The sequence below is a fragment of the Echeneis naucrates genome, chromosome 9 (genome assembly GCF_900963305.1).
Source record: "Echeneis naucrates chromosome 9, fEcheNa1.1, whole genome shotgun sequence".
NCBI lineage: Eukaryota > Metazoa > Chordata > Actinopteri > Carangiformes > Echeneidae > Echeneis > Echeneis naucrates.
Window position 1 is genome coordinate 3,317,458 of NC_042519.1, and position 20,597 is coordinate 3,338,054.

A 20,597-nucleotide genomic window follows, 5' to 3' on the forward strand; every position below is an offset into this window, starting at 1 on the left:
ACCAGAACTTGTAGTTGGAGTCGTGCTACTTTGTCTTCAATCTAGTGTACCAAGAAGAGGCGTCAAGCACACTGGAATTCATTCAGAGGTATGTGCTAGTGGATTGTTATTTTGTTACATTTTCCATTATGAATAACGTTACCATATGTTATTTTTGTTCAACTCCCTGCATTTATATTGTATTTCATTGCAAACTTTCTGCTTCAGCGTGCATGGATGGCACATCTGCCATGAAAGCCAATTTTTATTTTGCATATGTGGAAAACAGCTAAGCTTGTCTCCACAACTTGATGGACTCTGCTGTCTCTTGAAAACAACGTATTTCATTAAGTGACTTTGTCAGTGATGTTGCAGGTGGTGGTGGAATGAGGACCCAAATGCAGGAGCCACGAGAACCAGGTAGGTGTGACAATAAATACTTTGATTGCAAAGAAACCAAAAAAATCTACAAAATAACTTGGGTAAAGGGACAATGAACAAAACCAAAAACTACAAAATAACTGAGACGAAGGGAAGACAGGTAGACAAGCACAGACACAACAGGCAGGAATGACGAAATGACGACAAAAGTGAGATATCAACATGTGACCAAGAGACACGGAGACAAGGAGCTGATACGGACTAAACAGAAAACAGGACTTAAATACACAGTGACTAGCCAAGACACAGGTGAACCACATTAGGGCAGGGAAGGCAATCAACACGAGGGAAACAGGACAAGAACAAGGCTTTCAAAATAAAACAGGATGTGAACACAAACAAATGGAGTGAACTCTAACCAGACACAGAACTCTAAATGTAAACAGTGAAACTTCAAACAAACTCAAAACATGACAGTCTTTTTCTCTCATTTTCTGACTTCAGACGCTTCATCTGGATCAACCCATTCTCTGGCACAAAGACGACAAAGTGGATCAGTCCAAGAAGCGGGAAGGTGCATGAGAAGATGAACAGTGTAAACCTTCAGTCTCTGCACTTCTCAGAAGAGGAATAGACCTTAAAATGGCTTTGAGCCTGTTGCAATGGCACACTGCATTTAATTAAAACTGAATTAAGTGATATATTTTTGTTAATCTAAGTGTTAAATAGTTGTTTATTCCTATAGCTATCAGTCCTTTAGTGTTTAGTCATTAATGTGGGTTTTCCAGTCCTTCTGCTCTGCAATAAATGGGAAAGAAATGTGTGGTTTGTGTGTGGCAATCAGTCTTGATCCGTATTCCAAAGGTCACCAAACAAATAGCATTAAAAATATTGAAGCAGAAAAAAAATTATTGGAGGTGATGAAGAAAACAAGATGAAATAAAACAAAGAAAATAAGAAATTAGTTAAAACTCGCTAGCATTCATTCTTGGGAAGGTCATTGGAACAAAGACTACATAAGATAAATCAGTATCAGTAATCAGTATTTGTCAGTTTCATAACAAACGGTATATCAGGCTTGAATTAGCTGATCAGTAGTACCAGGAAAAGTCCCTGTTGGGACATAGATGTTGTCCCTGGGATCCCTGCAGTCACAACCTACTGGCCCAGTGAAGCCTGGCTACGTTACATTTTGCAGCATTAACTTGCCCAATGGGACACTTATTCAGTGATGCTTATTGGAGGATATACTGAAGTAAACTACAAAGTGGATACTACAGAGCACAGGGTGCATTAAAAATGTGAATTATTATTGTTATTAAAGGAAAGCTCTACAAACCGAGGCAGCTAAAAATGCTAATGTGACTAAGTTCTTTAATTAAAACTAGCTATAATGTCGACCTGCTCTCGATGAAAAATACCCTGAGATAATTGATGTTGATGGCTCAGCACTACATTAATGAAACTGACTTAACTCGATCAGAAAACCTTACCAGATTGTGGGAACAAGCAAGCATAATTAGTTATTAGTTCCAATATAACCGCTTTATTGGGCAAATGTTACTCTTGACGCATTATGCTTTTTAACAATAAATGTAAGATATTAAATATCTAAACCTGTGATGACCACCCTGCAGCCCCCACAGTGAGTACTCCCCATACAACACTGCCTGCAGCCCACACCCTTTTGACCCCAGGTCATAATGCACACACGTCAGTTTACAGATAAAACTAAAGACTGATGGGTTTCATTTCATACATCATCAACATTCACAGCTTTATAGCTATACTGCATTGTTTCTAGCCTGTAGCGTGCACATTCTAGCTACTTTGTCAGGATAAGTGTCTGCTCTGTTTATTTACTCTCTTTATGTTACCATAAGTTTGGGGTGCGGCTCAGCTGTGGCTCCTCCTGTGGAGGCAGTTTCTGTTCAGTTTTGTTGGGTTATGTTGGGATTTGTCTTAGTACAATTCTGTTTAGTTGACCTCTTTTAAGGGCCCAGGACAGTTTTGTTTTGTTTGTTTTTTTTCATCTATTTTTGAGTAATGTCATGCCTTTCTTCATTTTGGCAAGAGAGGCATGTCTGCCTGTTTGCCTGGTCCTTCACAAAGTCCACCAGAGAAAGGATGATATTTTAGAAATATATACTCAATGTCATGGCTTGGAGTGGGCCATTGTAATCATATTATTTTAATATCATGAACTAAAGTGGGTCGTATCTGAGGCGTGAAACTCCAGGGATGAAAATGAGTCCCACTCAGGCCCTGCAGTATATTAAGAACTGACAGATTTTGGGGCTGTATACACAACAACACTTTCCTGGTTGTTAATTTCCTCTCTCAGTGTGTGTACACCGGTCCTCCTGACCCTCCTCTTCTTCAAACATAAGATGACCCCTCACTCACCTCTCAGTCTGTATTATCTCCCAACTCTCCTAGTTCCTATTCTGGTGTGGTTTGATTCACTCCAGCCTTTTTATTCACCACATGCTGGTTCCTGTGAGGGGGCTGACATCTGAGGGCTACAGTTTCTTTATGTCTCTGCAAATGTGTTTGCCTGCATGCTGAATTCATAACCAGCTTCTTCGTCTTGTGCTATTGTTTGGTCTGTACCTTAAAAGGTAGAACCCAGTTGGTCACACAGCTGGTCAGGAGTTACAACATGATTCTCAATTAATCTTAAATGTCCCTCTTTGGAGCTAACAATGCTCATCTGGAATCTCTGCACATATGTTCGCTCCATCTGTTAGGTTAATAGAAACATTTGTTAATCACCAAGGAGCCACAATTCAGGACACATTTATACAGTGTTCTGAAAAAATTATCTCTAATTGCATTTGTTAATGTCAACTGTTATGAAAAACACACCTCTACACACATTCTGCTTCTCATGGCTCACAAATGCTGTTTCAGATGTATTTCATGGTTAGGGGCACCTCATGTGGAATGGGGTCGAGGCAGAAGGAGGGAGACATTTCTGTTTTCATTGAGTGAGACAAATTGTTAGTGGGCTGGTCATAGTTTGTTTGGTGTGTGTCACCCTGGTCACTTTTAAGTTTGGTATTTTTCAGGCTTTTGATTTATGGCAAAGCCTCACCTATGTTTTCCCATGTGCCTGTGTGAGTTCCTCGTTGGTACTGTAGCTTCCTCTTAAAGTCCCAAGACATGCACGTTAGGTTAATTAGTGACTCTAAACTGGCCTGGTGTTAACGTGGGCTTCAATGTGTGTATTTCTCTTTACGTCTCTATATGTTGGGGATAAACCAATCCCAGCTGAATGTCTCCCCTTGGAACTGTGCCCAGATAGGAAGACAAGCAATGGACGGATGGATCTTGACAACTGTCTGATGGATTATCATAAAGGGTTTTAAGCAGATTTCCATGGTGACATGGCAGCTCAGTGGCTATGACTGACATGAGGCTTTTGAGTGTAACAGTAACGTTAGATGGATGGATTACCATGAAATTTATTACATCTATTTATGTTCCCCTCAAGTGAAATGCTTGTAATGTTAGAGAGCATTTCAACTCATCATCAACATGCTGAATACCTACAGATATTCTAATCAGCCTCAGTTGTACCTATCTTTAGAGCTACGCAGCACTTCTTCAGCCTGCAAACACAATAAACTAGATGATGAACATGACAAACATTATATGTGGAAAATGTCACCAGGTTGCATTATCATGTGCTACACTCCGATGGAGGTGTAAGCATTACTGCAGGTTTATTCCTTCATGCTGGTGACAGTCATGGCCAGAGGCAATATGTTTTCAGGTTATCTGCGTGATTTTGTACTATGTTAGCAAAATTACTCAGTCAGTAACAAGACAATGACAACCAGCAGTGTGTTACTCAGGTTTAATGGAAAAAACGCTTGAAAAACATTTAATTTTCTAACAGGTACCAACATTGTGCAATGCAATCACATTTTTTTGTCAGTAGTTTGGACACAATAAATTGTCACGTTTGAGTCAAGTTTCATCTATAATGTCTATTTTAAGGAGGAGCCCAAAAGCTCATCAAAGCTAGCAAGATATATTCATAAGGTTTACTAGTATCAAAATCACCATATACAGGTTACAGTCACATTACTTGCTATTATACCTTTCATAATAAATCAAAACACATGGATGACAAACCTGTTCAATGTTAAACCTTAGTGTAAGCTCCATTACTCCTGCAGTCCTTAGTGATAAAAAAATGTAATGCTCAGAGTTAGAAGTTAATGCAAAGTGGAACAGATGGCACATAAACATATTATTTTCCTCTCTCCTGAAAATACAATCACTGCCTGACAGTCGGTGTCAGGGTAATGAAAGCAGCATCTATCCATCATCCTAATCAAACTCAGCCACACTCCCAACTGAGCCCTGGCACTCTTCACAGAAACTGGAAAGCGCTCGGGGGTGGAGGGGGGGGGTCCACCTCTCAACAGGGACACACAGTTTCATTTGGAAAATAACAGGAGAGGGGATGTGTTCAAAGACCAATTAGTTTTTTGTTTGTTTTTTTTTTTTTAATTAATATATGTCATCATGAAATGGAGCAAGCATAGCAAATTCAACGGTGTGTCGCTTGCTTTGTTTAACTGTATAAGGCCGAGTTTGGCTCTTGTGTCAGTTGTTATCACAAAGTTGCCAGCACCCACAAAAGATTGCCAAGGCCTTGTACAACTCACTGCTTGATTTTTTCAGTGTTAGCAAAAAAACATAATGTGAAGTTTGCTGTGAAGTTCCCAGTGCCCCTGCAGACCTAATTTTAATCTTAAAGCAGCATTCGCAGTATTACGTTAACAATTGATTGGATGACTATCTGCTGTGTGAAGCCCATCCAGCTCTGCGGTAGCTCTCAGCTTATATTGGAAGTTTGTTTGAGTCCTAGTTTTGATTTTCAAGATGACAAATAAGCAACAAATGAATCTCATTTCAAGCTGCAGCAAACAGCTACATCCACCAAATAAATTGGGTGCTACCTGCTCTGCAACTTATGCTATGTTGGAGCTGGATGCCAAAAGTACAATTTCAATTATTATAATTATATTTTTGGCTAAAATATCAGCCATAATTGATTAAAGTTTTAGGTGTGTCCTCAGCATGTCCTCTAAAGCCCTACTGTTCAACTAAAGTTTACAAAGCAGCACATTAAGAATGAAATCCATGAATAGTCATATCAAAACAGCAGAAATGTGTGGATGTTAGCTGAACAGCAGGTTCATCTAATGGCTTTTTAAAAATGATGATGCCTCTGGAGAGGGTTAGATGCATCCAACCTTAAATCTACAACCACAACAACTTGGCTCAATGTTCTGAATGTTCTGTTGTCATTTTTGAATCTACTGGGATAACCCTGACACCTTTCCCCTATGAGTCCGTTCATCAACCAGATTCATATTGGGAGCGGGCAAGGTGTTTCAACAACTGTCTGTCTCAGAGGATCCCCTCATCTCCACACAGTACAGGGACACTAACAGCCCTCCAACAAGTCAAACCTACAAAGTGGAAGACCCGGCAGTCTCTCCATCTACCCCAAGGCACTGCTTCTGGTGGACATTTCTGCCGACCTGCTTCCCACCCTTCACATCACTCTCTCCAAAAGACAAGGATTGCATGATTTCATGAAAGACGAGGCATCTTTAGCAATGGAGTCATTTCAGGGCCTTGTACTGAACTATCTCAACACCATAAATGACTTCCTCCTGGATCCCCCACAGATTGCCTAGAGATCCAAAAGATCTGTGGATGATGCTGACTCCACACAGCAATGGCATCTTCTAGCACTTGGTCTCCTCAGGAACGCATGGCAGGATCCTGTGGCTGCAGCTCTGCCTTCCATTCCACTATCTTGACTCTTTGGCAGGTTGATTATTGCTCCTTCCTGTCAGCCAGGTGACAGCATGTGAAACACAGGAAACATATTTCTGACTGAGACATCAGGACTGGATGCTCCCAAGGCCATGTGCTCTCTCCTCTGTTCTTCTCATCTTACGCCAACAGATAGCCTGCAGTCATCAGCTCCTCATTCCAGGTAGGAGAGGGACTATTTGGTGACCTGGGACAGGCAGAGCAACTTGGAGCTCCAAAGGTGTTGAAGATTATCTTGGGCTTCAGGGAGCCCAAAAGTGGGAGATGCACAGCCCTCTCTCTAGTTAGGCTAGTACATACTTTTGGCAGCTGTTGAAAAAGTTAAATCTGCCAAACTGTCACACCTCCGTCATTGAGTCCATCCTCATCCCCTCCATCACCATCAGGATAAATATAGACTGCCGTGTCATTCACTCAAATGGTGTCTGTCTGCCTGACTCCCCTGCAGCGATATTACCTTTTTGTTTCATTAACACCACTTCAGACTTTGTTGTGGCCTCTGTGTCTGCTATTGGGTCCAGGAAGAGAAACCTTAACACACAACCCCACCACTTCAAAAGCAAACAGACTCACTGCTAACTAATGCTTATGAGCTTCTATCAAACAGTTTGAGGTCTTCCTTAATGTTACTACTGCTGCTTTGTGTCATCCTGCAGCCTTAGCAGCTCTTGAGCTTGATGACTGACAACGGATTTTATGAGCTTGTCAATTTGAAAATCTCAAATGCTTTCAAAAGATTAAATATTTTGACTTGAGATGCAATAGCAACGGCTGAGCAGGCAGTGATTAAACTGGACTAAACTAAATAAAATAACTGAGGAGAAAGCAGGGTCTTCTATAAACAGGATTAGTGTTAAATGAGACCCCAGGAGCCAAGCAGTGAGCTGACTATGTTTTTTGAGTTCTACATATTTATTAGTACTGTGAATCATTATTATTCAAAGTATTAAACTAATACAAAACCTTGAACATTGTTCTCTACCCTTTAAAGAAATGTAAATTACCATAGAGAAATGCACATTTACACAGTATATTGCTGCAGAGGTTTGGAGAACAAGTATTTTTTAAACAGATATTTTCTCACAAAGAAAAGTCATGATTGTACTCTAACTCTAAAGTTCAGGACCTACTTGAGCAAAGAGATAACCAAGCACATAAGACAAAAACAAAGTCTACAGAGTTCAGCAATCAGGATATAATGTTTAAGGAAGCTTAAATTGTTCTATGAGTTTCTAATGAAATTAGTGGTCTGTATAAAGACTGAGAATGTGCCAGACCAGTACCAAGAATAGCACTGCTAACTGACCGTCAGAAATCTCACAACATGAAAAGAAAGTTTTTAGGGAAATATCTGATAACTTCAGTATGATGTGCACTGCCAGTGCTAATTTCCATCATCATAAAAACATTCCTGCGCAGTTTGTGAAATGTTTGTATCAGAAAAGCTGAACAATAAGCCAAAATAGGAGGAAAGTGTGAAGCTGAAATCATGAGTATGACGCAACTCCATACTTGCACTGAAGGGAACCAATGCTGTGAAAATGTGTAATATGTTATATTTATCGAGACAGCAGATAAAATGAGGAAACATTATACTAACACCCAATCCAAAAATAAAATTGCAGCAAGGACAGTTTCTTTCTGAAACATGATAAACAAACGAAGCCCTGTTCCCAGTGAAAGTCTGCAACAAATAAAATGCTTCTCTGTACTTTTAATTTATTATAATTAGGGGATGCAACAACTGTGTGAGAATTAACAGTTTGTCAGATGGATTAATGGCACAAAGCTTCTTTTCAATAAAACTGCCCCTTCCTTTGGGTGTTGTTAATATTGTTACCCATGTTTCCAGCAGAAGACTGCTGTCGACATAACCAACAGCTATGGTCTTAACTTTTTAAATTAATTTAGATAAATTATAGCAATTAATTAGAAAGTGATCAAGTGATACTTATTACATTGTGATGCACCAGTGTGTTGAGCGCAGTATGTAAATTATGTGTAACGTCGGGGCCATGCTGCCTTGCACATGTGTGGCTCCTTCCATCAGCTGCATCATGGCTGCAGCTTCACTCCTGCCAGACATCTCATTTCACACTTTTGCACGAGTCTGTCTTTAATGATGTCCATAATTTGTACAATGAAAACTTATTAATGTAACTTACACCAAAAGCGAATTGTCCATCATCTTTCAAAGTATTGTTAGAATGTAAAGAACAGCCTTTGTTAGGTATGGGGTTAGGCATTAGTATACTTAAGTTTCTGCCATGACTATTGCTCAAGTCAACATTGAAACTGTGGTTAAGGGAACAATTTTATGCTCCTGGTTTGATGTCAGACATCAAACTTTTCTTGTATTTTTTCTATACCTGTGGTTGCTGCTGTAGCAATGAATTTCCTATATGTTTTATCGTCTATTTTTGATGGGAGCTGCGTGTGTCATGAGTGAAAAATAAGGTAACAAGGGCGCCAAAATAAAACCCAAGCTATGCTTCGCCCATTCAATGCAGGCAGAGTGTCCCAGGCGCAATCCTTTTTTATGTGACACTGGCACAGACATTAACTAGAAGGGCACTCAGACAGAGAGGATGGCAAACAACTTAAATAACACTTTGAGATTATAAATATAACAAAAAAGTTGGATTTCACAGAAAATGATCAGAATGTACACCAAAAATTCCCATGGACCCTGCCCCAACCCCGCACCCAAACGAGTTCTGTGCAAATCATTTCAGTCCTCTTTGCATAATCCTATAGACAGTTAAACAGACACAGGCGAGGTAATCATCATTTACAGTGGCACATGAATACTTCAAGTTCAGAAAAACTATCAGCCCACTTCATAACAGGGATCAGATAAAAGGGCAGAGTTGAGCAAAGTCGAGAATAGTGTGTTTCATTATCTTCCTCCACAAAGAAGGCTCCAATCTGTTGATACAAAACAGTGTTCCTATACAGCTAATATATGTCTAACTACACAAATATCTATATTAAGGTTTACATCCTTGCTGGGCATAAGGCTGTGTTTCAAGTGCCTCAATGTCCCCTTCGTGTTGGAAGATCTCCTTATAGAGCCCATTAAGAGTTAGTGAAAACATTGCAATGCAATGGACGGCATAAATTATTTCCATGGACCAGGAAGCAACCGTAGCTTGATGAATGTCCAAACACACATTCACACAGGTCACAACGCACACTTTCACACCAAGCTGGGAAACATACTTGGATAAACAACACATGATTTTACTGAAAGTGCATCCACACTTCAAGCTAAATCCATATTATAATATTTATGATTCCTGTCTGTGCGAACACAATGGGTCTGCAGAGGGAGGTTCATGAACACACACCGACAGCAAGTTTTTTCAGATAATGAACCTTAGTTTGAGAGGGAGAATAAAACTGAGGACATGACCACCTCAGCGCAAGCTTCAGATGGAGCAAAGTACATGCCCCTCATCCTGACAAGAAGTACACAGTACCGATGCCAACAGTTATACTGTTCCAAAAAATTTTAAAACAACCCCACAAAAACTGTTATCCGCAGTTTACTATTTATTATTAGTGAGTAGCTATACAGTGCAATAGGATAAGCCCTTGCTACAAGCAGACACTAGCTTTCCAGAGAACTGGAACACGGATGTTAGTGTCAGAAATTATTATATGTTTTCAGACACAGAGAGTCATATCGTGATATTCTCTAAAATTTACTAAAGCACTGTTGAACACGAAAACAACAATTTGATGGGGAGGTGGAAGAGAAATAAAGTAGTATAGTATCACTTCTGCCACGCCACTTCCCACGCGAAGGATTAAAGCTAAGCTTTAACAAGAAAATCTAATTTCCTCAAAATAATGTAAGTTGAGAATAGAATTAAATAAATTATACAGTACAGTATCATTATATTTTGTGTCTATTTCTCATAAAGACACCTTCAATGGTGCCATACAGTACACTCTATCAGCAACCTCCTAACAAAGTGACAAAGCTATGGACGCACAAAATATACCATATGCTAAAGATGCCGAAAAGGATCAGCACCCATGAACCAACAGCTTGAGAAAAATTGCAAGTGTCGACTCTGCAGGGTGAACTCTTCCGCTGTAAAGTTAAGAAACATGCAGAAATACATCTAGTTGTTCAGCTACAGTTGACCTGAAAGACTACGTAGATGTCGAAAACCTCCACTGTTCACGCGCAAACTGAGATGTGACGTCTCTGACGGTGACAGTGTTCCAGTGACGATGGCTCTGTGTGGAGTGTGTAGGCCTTGGAATCTGATCTACAGTATATTGTGAACAGCAAGTACAATTTTTAGTACCAAACAAGGGATTTAACCTGAGTTAATACAACAGTCTGTACAAAATGCTAATCCAGTTATTCAAAGTAAAAAAAACAAAAAAAAACAAAACTGTTAAGTTGAGACTTAAATTTTTTTTAACTGACTAATTACATGTCTAGATCTTCACACGGTAGCACGGGAGATGCTGGGATTCTCGAATGCTCCAGTCAGCACTTTGTTTGTTTACATATAGGCTCTAATTTCCATTGCAAATAACTTCCACGCCTGACAAAAAAATACTTCTATCCCAGAAGCCTTCATCTTGTGAGAACAGACGAGGCAAAGGAAGGCAAAAAACAAATAAGTGAACGAGATCTTTCACCGTCGAAACTCGTTCTGTTCTCTGCTGTCACTCTTTTATCGACTATCCTGTCTGAACTCAGGAATCTAACTCTAGTTAGTGTTTTTGACACATTTAGGATAGGATGATGAGTTCTTTGCTTCTCCTCCTTTTTCCTGTCCATCTCCTTCTTTTTTCTCAGTGAGATAGGCAGAAAGTGAAAATGGATAAGGGAGAAAAAGTACACCACTGGCTGAAACTACGGGGCCGCTGTGTCGCTTCAGAAAGGACAAACAGACCCAGCTGTGCTTCTGCCCCAGTTCTGCCACAGAGCGGGTCTAGGAGCCACTAAGGCACCTTTCAACCAAACACCCCTTCACCTTACAACAGCAGGCTCGGAATAAGCTAACCAGTTGATGGGCTGACAGAAGGTGGGTGAAATCACAAGAGGTCATCATAGTCCAGAAGCTTAGAATGCTGACGACTTTTCCACAGGCGGAACAGACGGAAGTCAAAGTACATCTCGATCATCTCTTTGCCTGCAGCAAAAAAACAAAACAAAGTAATCAGTAGAAGAAATTGATCCAGTTTAGAAGTTACTGAGCTGAATATTGCAGGTGCATCAATAACAACAGCTGGCAGCGGAGTTTCCTGTGGAAAGATGTTTCCGTAATTGTAAACGAAGCGTCAAAGATCCACTGGATGTGGATGTATAGTAGGAAATTCTCAGAATTTCTAAGAAATCAAGACACAATAGACGGCAAACTGTTTCATAGATGCATATAAATGAAGACATGTAAATATTTGGGGTCACATATTCTATAGGTTTTCACAAGTTTTGATATCAATAAGAAGGTTTGCCATTTTAAGTATCAAAAACCATCTTAATGCAGTTTTACATCCCTTCTCTTAGGCTTCTAACTGTAGGTCTGTGTGTGCTGTCCCAAGCCCAGTCAAGTGGGCGGGGCTTTGGACATAGCCAAGATTGGTGACTGATTTGTTGTGACATCACAAAGTCAATGAAGTGCTGATGCTTTCTTTTAGTTAAGTTTATTTTCTGAATAGAGCAGAAAAGGAATATCACTATCAACCTGCTTTGTGAAAAAAAAGGCAGAAATCTCACTTTATACAATATGACATCTTTAAAATATGGGTCCCCTGAAGAAACAATTTATTTAAAGCTGTAAAAATAGTAAAATCACTGTTCACATGTCATTTTTATTGAGTGTTATGGGCACAAGATGCTTCAAGCTAATGAATTGTAATCCAGTACCTTCTTCCAACCCTAGAAAATAAATTGTTCAGTCTGCTAAAGGCAATGTATGTGCACTTTATCCAAGTAATCAATCTGCAAAAAGTGGCCTGCAGAGCAAAATGCAAGAGGAAAAAAAAAAAAAAACTGAGGTTAGAAAGATCCTGTCTAAACATCTCAGCCTGTGGATCTCATCATATACTAAGGAGTAAGAGCTGAACCCTGCCTGGTACGAGTAAATATATTTATTCTTTGTTTTTCTGCTCATATATTTCAACCCTCAGTCCAGCTATGTGAATAAAATACAAATGCTGGATGTTTTCTAACAGCCATACTGTTTGTATCTGGAAAGAGGGAAAGAAAGGCAGAGATGAAGTAAAGTGTGCTGGGTCAATACTAAGGAAGCCAATACAGAGAAAAATGACCTTTTAATAGGAAAATAATTAGTGATCCCAACAAGATGACTGATGAGCGATGTGCTGAGAGCTCGGCAGACTTCACACCTGTATTTGCTCGCACTTCCCAATGTGCTTTCTGTTTTGCTGAGCAGCTGACTGGCATTGATTAATGTCCACTATTAACATTCAGTGGGTGTACTGGTGAAGACAATTGTGCTAAATCAATACAGGTACTGTACGCATTTGTTGCACACTTGGATGGAAAAAAAAAAAAAAAAAAGCGACTTCCAGGTGGGCATGAATTTTTAAAATGCCTCCTTCGCTGAAAGTTGCAAAACACACAGAAACAAGCACAGCCGTGCTGCTGCTGCAGCAGTCAATCCACTGAATTGTACACGTGCCCACCTCCCATAGCCCAGAGTGTCTGCGTGAGCTTTACTCACTGTAACCATACATTTTACATACAAGAATATCACATTTCCAAAAGAATGGCTTATCAATGCACACAATAATAGACTATGAAAAATACGCACATGAAATACATGGCTATCAAAATTAATATATGAGAATTGGGGGCGCAAAGGGGGGGCAGTGTCCATTAATATGCGACACATCACTCTGTGCCGCACATATTTTTATGTGTGCCTCTGTTTGTGTCTCGGTGTGCATATTGTTCATGCAGCTCTTTAATGACAGAATAAATACAAGTGTGCCATCTGTATGAAGATGACAAAAAAAGCCAACAATAGTGCATATGTTAATTTGTAACTATATGCATTGTGTGTGGGGTGCTCTCACCCTGTGCAGACAGTTCCAGTGGGGACTTGAATTCCACTGTTGATGGTCTCATCAGCCTCTTCAGAGTCTGAATAAGCTGCAGGAAAATGTTGGGGGGGGGGGCGCAAAAGGGTAAGAGCCAGAGTGAAACAACGTTGGATTTCAAATGGCATTGGGCATTTTGAAACAATAACAGAGACATACAACTGGATGGAGAGAGCAGGAGGAAGCCCTGCAGCACTTCAGTTTGTGTAGCACTGTAGCTGAGCGGATGTGAAAAGGTCAATGTGCCACTTAGATTGCAATAGCTTAGTTTCAGAGAAAAACATAATGTTTAATGTCCTTACAGACACATCTTCCAGAGCGGCTCTATAGTGGAATTAAGCAGGGTCACATGCAAAGATTTAGTACAGGGAAAAGACATCTTTGTGTAAAAGCTGACTAAAAGCTTATTCTAAATTGAGGATACAAGAAGGAAGTGAAAAGACTGGTATATTTAAAGGTTCCACATAGTCTAAAGGTAGAACCCTGTTTCTTTTTTTGACTATTTGAAGTTCCGAGTGAAGATTCAGGAGTAGGACTATGCTTCAACCACACCTTATATCACACATGGAATTTTGATTCATTCATTCATCTTCAACCACTTATCCATTTCCGGGTCGCGGGGGGTGCTGAAGCCAATGCCAACTCACGCTGAAGATGGCCTTTTAGTACAGTCTGATAATTTGTAATTAACCATGATTACAAAAAATTTAAAAAAGAAAATTAGAGATAGTTTTTGGTTCTTAAATATGCAATGCAATTCATCTTCTGGCTTAATTGCTTATTCAGACACAAAAACATTGGTCAAACACTCAGATTTATAATATGCTTGACCCCAGATGGTCAGACGAGTCCACGGTCTGCTCAGTTCTCTCATCTGTGCCAATAGATATTAATTCTGAAGCCTATTTGGAAATTTCTGACAGCGCCAAAGCACAGATTGACAAGACGATAATTTACATCTCACATGGTATTGAGATGTTTTAATTTAAAATTTTGTGCCTCTATATGTATATGTGTGTGTGTGTGCATAAATTAGGGCTTTCAGTGTTACCATGATAATGCATTAATTCAATATCAGTTAAAAGTGATTTAAAAATAGTGCGGCAGGTTTTATTTTTACGGCATCAGCCGTAGTTTGTGTTGCAGTGTGGCTGTATATGGTGTCATTTAACCTTCAAGTGCTTTTTAAACTTATATTTAGACCTGCACAGTTGGTGAGTGAAAAGGCCTGTTGAATGGGAAGGTTCGTTTCCAAACTTTGCCAGATGGCTCATTTGACAAAACTAAGGCTGTGTATAGCTATTGTCAGCCAAGCGCACATCTTGCAGCGAAAGCTCTGGCAATATATGACAGACCACACTCACCATTCTCAACAATAAACAATGGATTCATCAACCTCCCTCAATTTAACGGTAGCAACTGCTAAATGGATAGCAACATTTTGTGTATTTTTGTGGATTGTAGGTTTAATATTGTACAACCTAATATGCGAGTGAATAAAACTCCCTGACATAATGTGTCCCCACTTTTAGTAATTACTTATTACTTATTTACATTAAAATGTGAACAAATGAAAAAAAAAAAAATAAAGTTGCATTTAATCCCAACTAACTGTATGAAATTATTAATGAATTGCTATAACAATGTTTCATAACTTGACAGCCCCAGTATAAATATAAATATATATATATATATATATAATTTAGATTGATTATGTAAAAAAATAAAATAAAATCTTGTCAGCCATGTTATAAATTTCGTAGAACACTTTAGTCTAGATTGAAATGTCTTGTCAACCAGTTATTTGTCTTCCCCAGGACCGTCTGTTTGTCAAGGTTATGCACTGAAAGACTACCCGTGCCATTCCACTGTCAAACTACCACAGAGTTACCGTGGAAACGTAGCCTTAAATTACTTAAAACTGAGTTAATACAGCCCAGGCTCTTTATCATGGCTGTGACATAGGCAAAGACTTGTGAACCGGAGTTCACACTTATGTGTGTGTCATACTTCCATGAGAGCAGAAGGGGACAGAATCCCAGTTTAGAATTCTATTCATATTGCACACAAGTACAAAACAAATTTATAACTATCATGAAGGAGAAGCAAGTCAAGGAGAAGAGCAATAATGTTGATCTCTCACTCACAGACTGCCGCATCAGTTCAGGGATGAATGGGTTATTGCAAAGTCATTGTAGTGAATCAGAGTCCAATATAGCTCAATGGACTGCAACAAAAATGATAGTTAGAAACAGTCAGATCATAAAAGGGAACCCATTATAGAATCCATAGCCAAAAATACCATCAAAGTATTTCAAAATAAACTTCAGTTACAGACTAATATGTGATGACGGAATACAAGAGGTGGGGATGATGTTTTGTCTTTGTTTTTTTTATACCCTTCTACTTTTGATGACATCCTCCCAAAACAGTGCCATGGCTCATACAATATGAAAACGCTGAGTGACTGAGAAAATCGAGGTGATGAACGAGGTTAATGTTTTTTCTGACCAATGAAATCAGGGTGGAGGTGGGACAAGACTATGGAATTCAGAAATACACATAGTTCAACCATTTTGCTAATGCATGGACCGCCAGATGACTTGTAATCTGACGTGTAATGATGAAGCAAAGGAGCGTCTGGTTGGTCACCGTTTAACTTAGCTGGTGCAGAAATGATAAAAAGCATTATGGCTGCAACAGATTTAGGTTCGATGCCTGTTATTTCATCAGGGAGTGAAGTGTATTCTATAAAAGCCAACTTGCCCTACCCACATGTCACTGTTAATATCCAAGAGCTCAGCTTGCTTTGTCCCAGTTCACTGGGCACAGGCTTTAAGAGAAAAAAGGATTAATCACAGCACCGTCACCAGCTCCCCGCCGCAAAGGCCAAGCTGCCTCATGCAGTGTTTGGGACATGGATGGAGCCTCTCTTGGCTCTGAAATGACTTTTCAAACTAAGATGACGTGCTCAGTGCTGAAATGAGGATGGGCTAGATGGCAGCCCCTGAAATGGACCACAGCATGTCTGTGCTTCCAGGTCAGCAGCCTTACGGTGTGCCCGTGCACTTGTCTTTGATGTTCCTTTTGGAGAAACAAAGGATTAGCAGATGAATCGTTTCCTCTGGTCACCGATTGGGGGTGTCTATAAAAGAGGTTTCTATGTGCATCTGGACGCCTGTAACACTTCATGATACCACTGCTTCTGGCAAACACTTTGACTGCCGCCTCCTCCTCCTTCTCCTCCTCCCTGTCCTGCTTTCCACTCCCTGGGGTCGGGTCCAGTGCCAGCTGGTGTGCCATCACACATGGAGCCTTGCAGCATTTGCAGGTTTCATCTACAGAACACTATGCTGTGCATCAGCAACTAGAGAGAGGAAAGGATTATTGTCTGTATATGCATTGCCTTTAGCTTTTCTTTTACTGATGGAAATACACGGTTTTGCAGAACTAATTCATCAATTAATTAATTTCATCACTGCTGCTCACTGCTTCTGCAGACCAGTGCATGTATTAAGGTGATGCATGTTCATGAACATGCACATTTTCTGAAGAAATAAATAAATAAATAAGTAAATAAATAAATACATATTGGTCTTTTTTTTTTTTTTTGGTCTGCATTTGTCCTCATGGTTTAACACAACACCACAGGGTGTCAACATTATATGGGATTGATGCGCTTATAGTCTTGCATTTAAATATTTTATTATTTCAGTGTGTGTGTGACCCTGGAAGCAAGTTTGTGGATCTTTATTGAGTGAAATGACCTTTGTGTGGAAGGAAGGGCAGTGCTACACCTCAGTGAATAAAGGGGGGGATAAAGGACAGAGAAGATGTGGAAGGATGGTCAGGAGAAAGGAAGCAGGTGGTGCTGGTAAGAACTAGTGAAGGATCCTGTGCACACACTGTGTGGATCTCTGCAGAGATGGAAGTCCAGATAGGTGAAGGTGTCCCAAAAGAGGAGCTGAGTCAAAGATAGGATGCATAGTGATGGAATGAAAGAGCAGCTCAGCCCATTTTAGGCAGGATTAATCAATTCTTTATGATGTGACCCAACACGAGCTGGCAAGTGACACCATATATGCATGTGGGCAATCTCTAGATATGAGTGAGACCATCACCAGGGTCCAGAGTCAGGTCAGGGGCCCCCGGCTCCCCATGCCCGCCACCCTGTGTGCAGGAGTGCGTGATGTGCCAAGCCCAGAGAGCCACCACAGCCATGTGGCACGCCGCAGCCCTGTGTTCAAGGCGGGCAACAGCAAGCACCACCGGGGGCAGGATGGCCACCCAACACCTCCCATCCACCACCCAGACATCCACATCCACCACCGACATCTCACACCCCGAACCCCACCCCCAACCCACCGTACCGGGACGCACCCCACCAGCTGAAAAGACCTATCCAAGAGCCCAAGCGAAGCCCCCACAGGCAGACACCGGTGAATCTCCCGAAGGGAGAAAGTTTGCAGGGGTAGGGGGCCACGGTCCTGGACCGGCACCCCTGACTCACACAGACCTTCCAAGCACAGGGAGAGAGGAAGCAGCAGAGGGAAGGGAGGAAGCAGTGAGCGTCGGACCAACAGAGACCACCAGGGAGCCGCCATGGACCCAGCACCACACAGAGCCCAACCACAAGGCCATGGAGCCCAGGTACCCAACCAAACCCCCTGCTGTAGGGCCCCCAGGCCCCACCCAACCGCGGAGGGCCAGGCCCCCCTGAGCTATGCGATGTCTAATTATGCTACTTCAACCCCTGTCGAGGAAGCTCACTGCTTCCTCTCTTCCCTCTGCTGCTTCCTCTCTCCCTCCATGCACCAGGATCCTGGATATGGTGTGGTAGGTTAAGATTGGGTGAAAGGAGAGGAAGGTGGGGGGAGATCAGAGGACTCAGCAGGAGGACCATTAGCAGGAGAAATGACAGCCACAGCAAAGTCACTATCTAGATCCACTACATTCTCAGGTTACTTGGTGACTCTAAATTGCCCAGAGGAATGGATATACCATATTTTTTTTTTTTTTTGTTTGGCTCAGTGAAAACTGTCACCCTGTCAAGAATGAATCCCACCCTCTCCCCTCAATTTCCTGTATAAACTGTATGGATAATGGATTTGGTTTCAATTTTTTCAATCACTTACAAGTCAATTGTAGAGAAGCTTCTGGGAAATTGCAATCAGTAATGCAATTATTAGTGTTATATTAAAATGATTAAATTTTAATAAGAGTAAAAGAGTAAATTTTGTATTTTATTGAGTCACTGAAGTGTTGGGGGGTAAAACTGCTGATGCGGGGCGGAGAGGAGAGCATCATCTGAAGGTAGATCAGTCACTCAGTCTATTAATAGTGTCTTTCCAGCTGAGCTCGCGGGAGCACACGCAGGCAGCAGCAGGGGAAAACCGCTAAAGCGTCCCAGTTCATATCCTCCTCTGACACTTGGCGCTGCGGCACTGAATCGCTTTGGAGAAGAAGGTAAGTGGTCAAAGGTCAAAGCCTTTCAGGTCGTATAATTCGGTGTAACTGATAATGTTTCCATCTCCACAATCACAGATTTTATTCTTTTGTGAACATATACACATAACTGATGATTGGTGTGCTTTGTTAATGTTTTAACTCACTGCAGGGACGTCTAACATCGATGTTGACATCGATAAAATTAACTATATTAAAGCTGTCTCCCACTAATAATTATGGGTTAACTAGCAACTAGACTTGATTGTGATTATAATTTCAGTCGAGTGGCCCTTTAGACACACATTATAAAGTGCAAATTTAATTAGAGTGGCTGCTCATCTTCTGAGAGTCAGTTTGTTTGGGGAATTACTGAAATAATTCAAAGCTAAGTTAATTCTCTCTCAGCTCATACACTACATATAGTAACATTAAAGCTTTATCAAGTCAATTTGGCCATTTCTACCCTGACTACCAAACTCTCACACTGAATTTAACCACTGCGTTTCTCACCATTGAGGGCAGGAAATACACACACGATCTCCTGGACCTACTGACAAAAGACACGGAGGGGCTCTACATGGGTTTGTACTGCTGAGTGAAGAGCAGTACAGTAGTTCTAAATGGCCTGCATGGGAAAATATGAATGTTTTATTGCATTTGCATGTTCAAATGCATGTTCTATGTTAGTGTGTCTGCATGTAGCAATCCTCAGTTGGAGAGGTCATGGCAGCAGCACTGGAGGTTTATGTGTGTGTGAGTGAGTATTTGCAGTAACAGTGAGTGGATGTCAAGCTTAATTAAGTGAGTGTCAAGCAGTCCATTATCCTGTTCTTCCAAAGTGCTGTGTGTATGTCCTGTTTGTTTCCCCACCCTGCCTGAGCTGTGAAGCTGCCTGACAGTAGGATCAGTGCTGAAGTCAGGCCAGACAAAGACTGCAGCTTTTACCTTTTCTCCATTAGCGCTTCCCAGCACATAGCAGCCCATGATGTGGATGAGGTTGGGCTCTGGGTTCAGTTTACTCATCAGTCTGCTGAGCCGTCGCCAGAACCTGGCCAGAGCGGGGAGGCACACTCAATACGCTTTTACACCAGCAACAATTATTCAAATGTGATTCATTGAATAGTTTTTGTGCTTTTAAAAAAAATTGTGTTGTAACTGAGCCCAGTTGACAGATTGGTTACTAAACATATGACTAATGCTTAACCATCATTATAAGGTTTAAAATAGAGAACCTTATTTGTTTTAGAAGAAAAATTTTGGACTGAATAATTTGCTGAAATTACCGTTGGAAAAAATCAAATGCCACATTTTTTTTTTCCATCAACATGTAGCTCCCAAATTCTTGGTTACACCCACAACAATGAAGTGAATCTTACTGAATCATGTCTTCCTCCTTCTCCACCTTGGCAAATGTGGCCACTTTATTCTTCAGCAAGTACAGATGTCCTGGGCCTCCCTGTGGAGAGGTGTTAGAGTTTTAATTGATTCAGGTCAGTATAAAAGATGCTTCACGGTTGAAAAGGTATTTTATATGAAAAAATCCATCAGACAACACACAAACCAAAATACCTGAGGAGAAGAAGAGAAGAACAAGCTTCAGCACAACATTTCAATTTCCCAATCGTGAGGCAGTTTATTTAACACATTTAAATTCAAGGTGCATGAAAATCAAAAGTTTAAATGTGATATTTTAAATTGATTGTGCTTAATATATTTCATCAAAGCAGGAGATGTGTTACATTATTCAACAGGGCTGCAGCTGAATATGGAGGTGCTGAAAAAAGCATCCATTCAGTCTGCAAGATTAATTCAGATTTACAAAACTCCTT

The 20,597-nt window shown here is 40.6% G+C and overlaps 1 protein-coding gene across 1 annotated transcript in view; it reads right to left on the reverse strand.

Annotated features, from left to right (window-relative positions):
* Positions 1-11,289: 11,289 nt before the first annotated feature.
* Positions 11,290-20,597, reverse strand: part of nsmfb (NMDA receptor synaptonuclear signaling and neuronal migration factor b) — a 34,035-nt gene continuing 24,727 nt past the window's right edge. Inside the window, exons 13-16 of the mRNA XM_029511381.1 lie at positions 20,145-20,224; positions 19,714-19,816; positions 13,297-13,372; positions 11,290-11,387 (exon numbers count right to left, since the gene is read on the reverse strand). Coding sequence (XP_029367241.1) covers positions 11,290-11,387; positions 13,297-13,372; positions 19,714-19,816; positions 20,145-20,224 — 357 coding nt within the window. The remainder of the gene's footprint in view (positions 11,388-13,296; positions 13,373-19,713; positions 19,817-20,144; positions 20,225-20,597) is intronic.